Source organism: Arachis duranensis, chromosome 3 (assembly GCF_000817695.3).
Source record: "Arachis duranensis cultivar V14167 chromosome 3, aradu.V14167.gnm2.J7QH, whole genome shotgun sequence".
In the NCBI taxonomy this organism is placed as follows: Eukaryota; Viridiplantae; Streptophyta; class Magnoliopsida; order Fabales; family Fabaceae; genus Arachis; species Arachis duranensis.
In genome coordinates, this window is record NC_029774.3 from 32,402,929 (window position 1) to 32,415,432 (window position 12,504).

Sequence of the window (12,504 nt, forward strand, 5' to 3'; positions counted from 1 at the left end):
CCCTGTTTGGCTTCCCATACAGAAAATGAACAAAACCTTTTTTTTTCCTCTGTAACGCTACTAGTTTGTATCAACAACATAACTATCGACGCCAAATAGGTTATTACTTATTAGATTACTTAGTTGTCACCGGTCACCGATACCTGGTACTAGATATCTATTGCTAAAGCACACTTCTCTAAGTGTAAATCCCTAGTGTATTCTAACGTTTTCATACAACCTTTTTTTTTTCTTCTGTAGTCTTAACTTGGTTATACTTTGCTCCACTCGTGTCATCTGTGAATTTTTATTGTAACTTCTCACTCTAAAATCCACAATTTTATTTTTATTTCTTTTAACTAAATTAAGTGTCTGTAAACACTTCATTATTTGATGCATCGCACACTTTTCACAATGTATCAATGTGATGTATGTATATATAGTTAAGATACTTTTACGACCAATACCCAAAGCCCAAGTTTTTCACCAGAATTGGAGCAACAATAAATGACTAACACTCCAAGGCTGCATCCACACGTCAAGACATATTACGCTGTTCCTTCCTAGAATCCTATTGCAACAGAAACTGGAGCAGTAGGCAGAGCTACAGAGGTCAGATCTGCAAAACGAGCTATGCTTCAGGCAGGCAATATGCAAGTAGGCAAGTGCAAAGGAACAGGAAAGAGACCTTGTACCAGTAAACAGAAGCAACCGTTCGGCCACCAACTGAGTAATTGTATTTATTTCACATCAATAATGATTTAACTTGCATATGGAGTAATCACCCATGACCATGAGGTATCTACAAGAGAACTACAACGTATAACACGACAATGGAGGAATCTTCCCTCCCTATCTTTCATACTATGCATACTCTCATTTAACACAATTGCACCGACTCTGTGGGAAAGTATCCAACTTCACTTATTTCCACAACCTTCTTCTGTACATATCCGTGTCAAGCTGGCCTGGCTTGCTGGCTTAACAAGCACGTGACTCAGAAACCGGTAACCACCTCGTCATGGGTACACTATTTCCGGATGTCTTTAAGGATGCAAACAGACAAGATAGTCTTGATATCATGGGATTAGTCTTTGGCACTTTAGGAGCAATGGCCAGCTCCATACCAGCATTACCAGAGCTCTGGTAGCCTTCAAGATCAGCTTTGGTTATAAGAACTGCATCCCATGAGGGTGAGCGTGCTAAAGAACAAGGTCTGCGTTTGCTATACTTTTGAACAGCCTGCTCACAATAATGCAGAGATTATTAAAAGTTGAATGCCGTGAAGAGGTACGATAATCAAAAGAAAGCATTACAATCATCGTACCACTAGCCTTCATAAGGTTAGGGGGCAGAATGACCAACCAAACTGCAACATTCATACCTTCCATTGCGATGGAGCTAGCATCACTCTGGGTCTTTGAGACCGCACATATTCCAGGGCAGCAGCAGCTGTCATGTGCTTGTATTCAATCTGCAAAACATAGGTTCATTACATGGCAACCAATTAGCATTCGAAGCTTCAGGTGATGCCACCTCACATCACAAGTATAAGATAGTTCATAAAATCACCAGATAGCAAAGCACAATTGTTGTACTCCTTCCCCGCCCAGCTTTACAGTGAACATAAGTAGTTTTACCACAAGTTGAATTCTCTGTAACAAAATACAAAAGGTGAGGCGAAGTTACCTACATTGCATCCACAAAAGCACACACACATACATTGGTAGATGCATTAGACTTCCAACCCCTGCTCTTCCAAAATTAAATTTCAAAGACAAAAGAAAACCCACGATGAATGAACTGCACAGCCCGGCTGATATCAGCAAAGGAGGGGGCAAAGAGATAATCCCTTGTGGGAATTACCAAGTGATCAATTCCATGAGCCTGAAACAAATAAACCCAGAATATTAGAAATAGTTCTAGCCTAAAACGACTATATTGCAAGGCATCGTGACAATACTTATGAGCTTATTTGTGAAAATTCAATAACTCATTATTCCTAAGTATCAACGAAACATGAGACACCCACACAAACAATACTTAACTGGAAATCCTAGATTTCAAAGCTTACACAAAACGCAAATTCAAAATTTTCCAATTTGGAAAAGGGAAAAACACTTACATGATACAATGATGAAGGCACCAAAGTTTCATACGGTTCATTAAGAGTTATTACACCACCAACGCCAAGCTTCTTCAAGTGAGGAACATCTTTGGGGAATGGGACTGCGCCCAGCAACAAAAACTGTAAACAACAACACACTTTAGTTAAACGACTACTACAAAACACATCACAAATTAAACGGCATGGCACCTCGCAATCACTTCATTTTCAATTATCACTCATTCGCTCTAAACACAAAACGATCATCCTGTTGTTGCTATTGAGTTGATTTTGTGGTGGGTCCCACCCACATTAAGCCCATGTTTCTAATTCAATGGTGAAAATCTACCCGCATATCAGAGAATTCACTCCAATTCAGAGCAAAACGCAGAAATAAAAGAGTAAAAGGAGCAAGAATGAACGCAGACACAGGAGAAAGAGAGTAAAAAAGAAAACCTCATCAACTTGATCCCACCACCTGAATTCAGCTTCAATCTTGTTACGAAGCACATTATACAAGAGTGTCGGGTAAAACAGGATCCGAGCAACTGCTCCCACCAACGCTCTCTTTGAATCAACCCTCACAATCTGCATCTCCCCCTTCTCTTCATCCCTACTACTCCCCGTATCGTCTGACTCCTCGATCTTCATGCCACACATCAAATTAAACCCCGAAACCAAACAAACAAAGAAACCCTAGAACCACAACCGCGATCAAATTCTGAAACAAAACCTCAATTTCAGGAATTGTGATAAGAATACATTAATTATTATCAGGAAACCAAGGAAAACTGTAGAAGGAAAAAGGATCAATCTTATTTTACCACCGAGATAGGGAAACAAGGAAGGCGAGAAAAATCACAGATCGATGAAACCTAAGTAGCAAGAAATGTAATCGACCGATGAGGTAGAAGCGAAAGTGGGAGAGTGTGGGATTGAGAGCGTTGAGATGTTGAGGAAAAGCAGAGGGCACCTGTCAAGAATGCCCTCGGAATTTGTTTTTATTACCAAAAAGCGATAAGACCTACTCTTGCTTCAAAAGAGGGTAATGGTAGAATAAAATAACGTCAAATGTATTGAAAATCATAAATAAAAACAACGACTAATTTTTTTAGATATAGAAAAAGATCGTGTATAATCTAGGATTTTTTTAAATAAATAAAATAAATATTAAAATTATTAAAATACGTAATTTTTAAAGTTTTTATCGTTTTACGTATTTAATTTTATTTCGTTTACAATATGGTTATATTTTATTTACAGTGTAAATCAAATAAAATATGCACACATCTCAACGTATCACGTTTATGAACACGTTATGATACGTACTTTATCTCGTTTATAATAAACGAGATAAAGTTAAGGCCGTTCGTTGACACAATAAAGGAGATATAATAGGACAAAAATATTGCTTCTATAAAGGGACCAATAAACCGTTGGCATTCTTCACGAAATCATCAAATTTTTCTTCTCATCCCTTTTCTTTTCTAGAGATTTGAAAAAATGTCTAATAGTAGAAGTAAAAGAGCGGATTCGTTGTCAGAGCTAAAGAGTATGATATTGTCTCACGTCGGTGGTGCGAAGGCAAAAGAGGCTGGTCGAGTTGGGTATAGGATGCTAGCATGGATGGGGAATAGGGGTGTTTCGATTTGTCTATTTTGACTCGATGGCGACAAGCATGTGCGCCTTATGTTTGACGTGCACGGGAGAATTATGGTTGAACAAGTGATGGAGCTTTCAGTAGAGGTTCGTGACATTGGTGGAGCCGATAGTGGTACCTTGGACTTCGTACCGGATGACCCTCCTCTCGCACCACGTCTGTTGCACTGTGCGAGTCCAGTGCAGGACATTGAGGTTGAGGATGAGGAATCGGACGATGACTATGTGATAAACCGCTATTTTATTATTTATCTTGTACTTAATTGAGTGGATTTTATCAATCATTCATACACTTTTTCATGCAAATTGCATGTTTTACACTTTCTTCCCAATTTTTGTGTTATGATTAAAAACTTGCTTCCTAAGCCTTAAAATTGTTAATTTTTTAATTCTCTTTTATTACCATTCGATGCCGTGATGTGTTTGTGAAGTGTTTTCAGGTTTACAGGGCATGAATGGCTAAAAGGATGAAGAGGTGGCATGTCAAAGTGGAAGGAACACAAGAAACCAAAGAGATTAGAAGCGAGGAACGACGCACACGCATGGCTGACGCGTGCGCGTGAAATGACGCAGTCCACATCGACGCGTATGCGTGACCTGTGCAGAAGTCTAGCGACGCGTACGCGTGGCCGACGCGTACGCGTGACAAAGCGTCACGTGCTGCATATATCAGAAGTCGCTGGGGGCGATTTTTAGGCCAATTTGGACCCAGTTTCAAGCCCGAAAAACACATACTAAAGGCAGGGGTGTAGCTAAGACTGAACATACTTTCATTCTCACTTAGTTTTAGTTTTAGTTTTGAATTCTAGAGAGAGAAACACTACTTCTCCTAGGGTTCTTAGTATTTCCTTAGTTTTGCTTTTGGATTGGATTTGGAGAGAGCTGCTACTACCTTCGATTGAAATTTTCATCGTTATAGTTTGCCTTTCTATTACTCTACTCCTTTATTTTCCATTTAGTTACTTGAGTTCATGTTTGGATTTTGTTAACACTGAGCTTATTAATGCAATGAACTATTTTTACATTTAATTCCATTACTTGTTTAATCCCTTTTCATCAATTATCAGTACCAATTGTGTTTTTTTAATTCAACTTTAATTACCATGTCTCCTATCTACTCCCTTTACATGTTTGTGAAAATGGCATTCATGTTAATGGAGTAGAGCTCTCAACTTAGATTTAGAGTTGATTAACTGGAAACCCTTGAGTTGGAAAACTCAAGTGTTAATTTGTAATTGGAAATTGCTATCTAACTCAATTCTCACTAACTCTAATCCCTCCCTGGGAAGCAATTAGGACTTGTGAATCAGAGTTAGTGTTAGCTACTTGACTTTCCTTTATTAATTAGAGGATAACTAAGTGGAAACAACAAACTTTTACTATTATACTTGGAAAAACTAACAAGGGTAGAAACTCCAATTAATCTTCTCCTAGCCAAGGCCTTTTATTTTAAATACACAACATCTCTTGTTAATTGCTCCTTGCTTAACTCCTAGTTATTTATTTTTCCATATTCAACTTCTAAAATTTCTTAGAAAATTCCTGACCAATAAATTGCACCTTGTGTCAACTCTTAGGGAAGCGACCTGGGAATTCTACTCCTAGTTATTTATTCTAAATTGTGACATCCTTTTTAAATTGACAGTGGAATTTTCGTCGGTTAGGAACTGTACTTGCAACGCTGATGTTATTAAAATTTCTTAACCGCCATTTTTTCACCCGTCAATTTTTGGCGCCGTTGCCGGGGAGTTGCAACAGTGTGCTAAATTATTGATTGGTGTAAATATTTTTTTTACATAATTGCATTTTTCTTAATATATTTTATTACCATGAGTGATGCGTGAGCATCTTTCTTATCTTTTCCTAGTGAATTTGTATTTAAATTGTTGAGTTTAATCAAGAATTAATTATCTTTTAGCCACTATGGATGCTACTTTGAGTCTCGTGCAATTTTGTTTATTTTAGGTAGCATTTGGCTGGATTTGATGGAGAGGAAGCTTGCACAAATGGAAGGAGCACAATAATTAAAGGAGATGATCAGCGAGGAGCGACGCGTGTGCGTGATTTGGAGATTTGTGCAGCGACGCGAAGAAGACCTTCAACGCGTACGCGTGACATGTACCACGTGCAGAAAACGCTGGGGGCGATTTCTGGGCCTCATTTTGGCACTCAAGTAAGGCGCAGCTCTCTGCCAAGTTAGGCGCGGATCCAGTGAAGCCAAGTGGTCCCCACGTTACAAGGCACGGATTATTTAATTAATTCTGATTTAAATTTAAATTTTAAAATAGAAAAAGATATTATTTTAATTTTAGAAATTAGATTTTAAATTAATTAGGATTAGATATAAAAGATAATTCCATTCTATGCCAATTGACATTCCACACTTTTAGGAGCTCTGTCTATTGTATGGATTGATACTATTATTTTTCTATTTTAATTCATGTTTTGATTTATATTTCAAGAATTGTTTTCGTTCTTTATCTTATGAATTTGGGTGGAACGGAAGTATGACCCTCTTTCTAATTGAGTTCTTGTATAACTTGGAAAAGCTCTTTACTTGAACAACAGCTTGAAAACAATTTCTCCTAAATTCTAATTATCTGGATTTAACGGGATACGTGACATATATCCTCTTATATTTGGATAATTAGGACTTTTGTGGCATAATAACTAGAATTAAACTTCACCCCCTAATTGGAATTAATTGACCAAGGAATTGGCGATTAATGAAAGTTAGAGGAGACTAGAAAGGTCTAAGGAATTAGGGTTTAGTCACATATAGTTTGCCATGAATTAAATCTTGCATGATTAAAATAGTTAGTAAGAAAAGTCAACCCAGAAAATAGATAACTCTGAAGCCTTAACTGCCTTCTTCATATTGCTTTCACTTCAATTTATTGCTTGCTTTCTGATTCTCTAAATTACTGTTTAATGCTTTTGAACACTCAAACACTATTTTATGTTTGTCTGACTAAGCTAATCACTTAATTATTGTTGCTTGATCCATCAATCCTCGTGGGATCGATCCTCACTCACCTAAGGTATTACTTGATATGACCCGGTGCACTTGCCGGTTAGTTTGTGGTTGTAAATTCCGTACCAATGAGCTATATGTTTCTTTCATTGAATGATATGTTCGTTATCGGATCCGAGCTTAGCCGCATTTGATCCTGAGATCCAGAGGACTATTTCACGTATTAGGCGAGGTCGGCGTCGGTTAGCCTCTGAGGGTGGTGAAGGGGTTTTACCCAATTCACTAGACTTATCTGAGGACGAGTCTGAAGCATCATTTTAGGAAGAAGCTAGTTCCTCTTCTATTAATTCTATTGACGCCTCTTCTGTTAATTTGAGTGCAGATACTATGGCAGCTCCTAGAAGAATTACTCTCAAGGAAGCAGGAGCTCCAGATTTTACACTACAACCATATCAAGCGCATCATCCGAACTTGACCGCTGACTTCGAACTGAAGACTGCTCTGATAAATCTTCTGCCTAAGTTCCATGGCTTGCCTGCTCAAGAGCCTATCAAGCACCTTACGCTGTGTTTGTTTTTTAAGACAGGACATGACATAACACTAAGACAGAGATAATAGAACGGAGACACTAGAATTTATTTTTTGTGTATTGTATTTGGGTACTAATGTAATATCCTGTATTATGTTTGGATAGACAATGACACAACTAAGATATTATGCAAAATGACTAAAATAGCTATGTAATTCCAAATTTTTTACATCAAGTACAAATTAATCTAATAAAAAAATAAGAGTATGTAGGGGTACAAAAAATTACAAGAAGAATTAGTCTATGAACCAATAAGATAAAAATGGTATTAAAGTAACAAAATTAAGAATAAATAAAGTAACATAAAGTAGAAAAGTGAATTAAGTCTCCATTAATACAGCATGCCATAAAGAAAAGAATGAACAATAAAAAGAAATAAATTAATTATCTAGTCAAATAAAAAAGTCTACCAAAAAAAGAGAGTATCGACAAAAAAAGAACGCAGAAAAGGAAGAAATGTAGAAAAGAAGCTAAAATTAGGAAAAATAAGAAGAGATAATAGTACAATAATAAAAAATATCTATAGATAGAAAGGAAAAATTTTTTGATAAAAAGATCTTTGTCTACCTTTTCAAATCCTGTGTCCATCATTGTCCTTCGTAAAAAAGTGGACACAAAAATATAAAATAGTGTCTTGGAGAAAATGTGTTTTGTGTCCATGTCTCTATCTCCAAACACGTTTTAAGCTTTCGTTGTCTATGTTGTCTTGTCTTTGAAAACAAACGCTACCTTAGGAATTTTCAGACAGCTTGTTCAACTATTAGGCGGCATGGTGCTGATGAGACTGTCGTCTGGCTATATGCCTTCCCATTTTCTCTGGAGGAAAAGGCAAAGGAGTGGTTTTACTCTCAACCGGAAGCTGTTGTTACCAATTGGGATTCGCTCAAAAAGAAATTTCTGGACAAGTACTTTCCAGCAAAGGTTACTGATAGATTGAGGAAGGAGATTTCCTGAGTCATTCAAGGTGAATCAAAGACTCTCCACGAGTATTGGGAATGCTTCAGGAATCTCCTAGACTCATGTCCCCACCACAAGATTGATCAGTTGGTGTTGATTAGCTACTTTAGCCAAGGCATGAAGCTTGGAAACAAGACCCTTTTAGATGCTGCGAGTATTAGCTCTCTGACAAAGTGCAAGACGGCGACAGAAGCGTGGCAACTAATCACCGATCTAGTTGAGTCTACCCGAAATGCAAACCAAAAGACTAATCATCCCAAGGCTATTGCAGAAGTTTTTACTAGTAGTGAGACCGCTACTCTCACCAAGACTTTGGGAGAGATGACTAATATACTCAAGCAGATCCAGCTGAATCAACAACAACCTCCGCCTCCTCTACAGTAGTAGTGTCAACAATTAGTCCCTCAGAGAGTGTGTGGAATATGAGCTTACTACTTCCATTACACTGATGAGTGTCCACAACTCCAAGAAGACAACACCTTGGTGGCTACAAATGCTTATTACAACCATCCGAATCAAATGTACTATCAACAAGCCGGCAATTATAACCAAGGTGGTAACTACAATAAAGGTTGGTAAGACAATTCCAACCAAGGATGGAGAGATAATTCCAACCAAGGATGGAGGGACAACTACAACCAAGGAGGCAGAGACAACGGTGGAAATTAAAGGTGGAATAACAATAACTATCAACAAAATCGAAATCAACAGAATGCTCCATACAGAGCACCTCACCAAAGGCAAGCCCAAGCACCTTAGTTCAACCAACCACAAGCCCCTCAAATCACCTACCCTCCCCTTCCTCTAACCAAGATAAAACACTCCATTCTATCCTTCAAGGACAAAAAGAGCTTCAGAATTCACTTATCTCTAGCCTTACCGGTCTTACCTCCACTCTACAAGCTCTTATATCTCGAATGGAACCACCATCTACCCCCAACAATCAACCTTCAAGCTCTAATGCACTCCTCTCTCAATCTTTACCCAACTCCAAGGGTGGAATCAATGCCATCACTTTGAGGTCTGGTACTACATTACAAGAGAGGAGACCCGAGGAGCCAAGCTTAAGAGAAGATATTCAAGTTGAAGATGTTGTTGAGGTAGAAGATGTTGAAGAAGAGGATGAGGTACAAGATGCGGTTGAAGAAGAAGTGGCTCAACCAAGGAATGGAGTATTTAAGGAAGATGATGCTGTGCAAGAAACCATCCCCATACCTTTCCCACACCTTGCTAGGAGGACAAAGAAGCAAGTGGAGCTAGACCCCAAGATGGTGGAGATCTTCAAAAAGGTTGAGGTAACTATTCCCCTTTTTGATGCTATTCACCAAGTACCTAAATATGCTAAGTTTCTAAAAGATTTGTGCATGCATAAAGATAAAATACATGATTTAGAAACTATTCCTTTGGGTAGCTCTATATCTGCTTTAATGGGTGCTATACCGGAGAAATGTGGGGATCCCGATCCATGTATGGTTACTTTTACTATAGGGGGTCTTCAATTTATTGACTGCATGTGTGATTTAGGTGCGTGTGTTAGTATTATGCCATTATTTGTATATGATGCCTTGAGGCTCCCACCATTGGAAAGGTCGGCAGCATATTTTATTTTGGCAGATAAGAGCATAATCTCGGTGGTTGGCATTGCAGAGTCCTGGTGAGCATTAAGGGGTTGACGTTTCCTATTGACTTCTACATTCTAGAGATGCCCCCTAGTGACTCAGGAAGGCCTTCGTCCATCTTGCTTGGAAGGCCATTTCTGAAGACTTTACGGTTTAAGTTGGATGCCTTCTCGGGTACCTATTCTTTTGAGTAGATGGCAGAGCAGTGAGCTTCAGCCTAGATGAAGCTATGAAGCATCCATCGGAAGACCATTTCCAGTGGTTCTGGATGATCAAGTGCCAAGTATGCTTACTGATGAGCGAATAATTTATATGCTTTTTGGCATTGTTTTTAGATAGTTTTTAGTATAATCTAGCTACTTTTAGGGATGTTTTCATTAGTTTTTATGATAAATTCACATTTCTGGACTTTACTATGAGTTTGTATGTTTTTCTGTGATTTCAGGTAATTTCTGGCTGAAATTGAGGGACCTGAGCAAAACTCTGATAAGGAGGTTGACAAAGGACTGCTGATGCTGTTGCATTCTGACCTCCCTGCACTCGAAATGGATTTTCTAGAGCTACAAAACTCCAAATGGTGCGCTCTCAACGGCTTTGGAAAGTAGACATCCAGAGATTTTTAGCAATATATAATAGTCCATGCTTTATTCGAGATTAGATGACGTAAACTGGCGCTCAACGCCAGTTCCATACTGCATTCTGGAGTCAAACGCTAGAAACATGTCACGAACAAGAGTTGAATGCCAAAAACACGTTACAACTTGGCGTTCAACTCCAAAAGAAGCCTCTGAACGTGTAAAGCTAAAGCTCAGCCCAAGCACACAACAAGTGGGCCCCGGAAGTAGATTTCTGCATCAATTACTTACTTCTGTAAACCCTAGTAGCTAGTTTAGTATAAATAGAACATTTTACTATTGTATTCAGTGTCTTTTGACCACGTTACATCTTTGGTCTCAGTTTTATTCTATTATTCATCTTAGGAGGCTATTGATCACATTTATGGGGGCTGGCCATTCAGCCATGCCTGAACCTTCATCACTTATGTATTTTCAACGGTGGAGTTTCTACACACCATAGATTAAGGGTGTGGAGCTCTGCTGTACCTCGAGTTTTAATGCAATTACTACTATCTTTTATTCAAATTCAATCTTATTTCTATTTTAAGATACTACTCATACTTCAACCTGATGGATGTGATGATCCGTGACACTCATCATCATCCGTCCCTATGAACGTGTGCCTGACAACCACTTCCGTTCTACAAGCGAAAGCTAGAGTGTGTATCTCTTGGATTCCTGATGCACAACGCATGGTTGCCCTCGCCTGACAACCGAGCCTTCCATTCCATGAGATCAGAGTCTTCGTGGTATAAGGTAGAATTGATGGCGACATTCATGAGAATCTGGAAAGTCTAAACCTTGTCTGTGGTATTCCGAGTAGGGTTCCGGGATTGAATGACTATGACGAGCTTCAAACTCGCGATTGTTGGGCGTGCTGACAAACGCAAAAGAATCAAGGGATTCTATTACAACATGATCGAGAATCGACAGATGATTAGCTGTGCCGTGACAGAGCATTTGGACCTTTTTCACTGAGAGGATGGGATGTAGCCATTGACAACGGTGATGCCCTACATACAGCTTGCCATGGAAAGGAGTAAGGAGGATTGGATGAAGGCAGTAGGAAAGCAGAGATTCAGAAGGAGTACAGCATTTTCATACGCCTATCTGAAATTTCCATCGATGATCTACATAAGTATTTCTATATTTATTTTTAGTTTATTTATTATTATTATTCGAAAACTCCATAACCATTTATTATCCGCCTGACTGAGATTTACAAGATGACCATAGCTTGCTTCATACCAACAATCTCTGTCGGATCGACCCTTACTCACGTAAGGTTTATTACTTGGACGACCCGGTACACTTGTTGGTTAGTTGTGCGAGGTTGTGAAGAAAGTGCTAAGTTATAAATGCACATACCAAGTTGAAGCTATTATTAGAGATCACAATTTCTTTTTAATTAATTAATTGTTTTAAATTTTAATTTTAATTTTATTTCTTATCTTAATGTTCGAAAATCACTAACTCTCTTTTTCAAAATTTATTTTCGAAAATTTCTCCTTCTCTCATCCTATTCTATTTATTTATTCATTTACTAACACTTCTCTTCATCTCCAATCTCTGCCCCTATCCTCACCCTTGTGTTTGGATTATTCATTCTTCTTCACTCTTATTCCCTTTCTTCTTCTACTAATTTAAAGGAATCTCTATACTGTGACATAGAGGATTCCTCTTCCTTTTTTGTTCTCTTCTTTCTCATATGAGCAGGAATAAGGAAAAAGGCATTCTTGTTGAAGCTGATCCTAAACCTGAAAGGACTCTGAAGAGGAAACTAAGAGAAGCTAAATTACAACAATCCAGAGACAACCTTACTAATATTTTCGAACAATAAAAGGATATGGCAGCCGAACCCAACAACAATAATGCAAGGAGGATGCTTGGTGATTATACTACACCTGCTTCCAAGTTTGATGGAAGAAGCATCTCAATTCCTGCCATTGGAGCAAATAATTTTGAACTGAAACCTCAACTAGTTGCTCTAATGCAACAAAACT

General features: G+C 38.3%; 1 protein-coding gene across 1 annotated transcript; it reads right to left on the reverse strand.

Moving 5' to 3' along the window:
- Nucleotides 1–394: 394 nt before the first annotated feature.
- LOC107478561 (phosphatidylglycerophosphate phosphatase PTPMT2) lies at nucleotides 395–3,093 on the reverse strand. Its single transcript, XM_016098697.3, has 7 exons — nucleotides 2,911–3,093; nucleotides 2,543–2,807; nucleotides 2,105–2,227; nucleotides 1,773–1,866; nucleotides 1,552–1,634; nucleotides 1,364–1,453; nucleotides 395–1,221 (listed from the first exon to the last, which is right to left on the reverse strand). Exons 2-7 carry the CDS (start codon nucleotides 2,744–2,746, stop codon nucleotides 961–963), a joined length of 855 nt encoding a protein of 284 aa, XP_015954183.1. The 5' UTR covers nucleotides 2,747–2,807; nucleotides 2,911–3,093; the 3' UTR covers nucleotides 395–960.
- Between the last annotated feature and the right edge of the window lie 9,411 nt (nucleotides 3,094–12,504).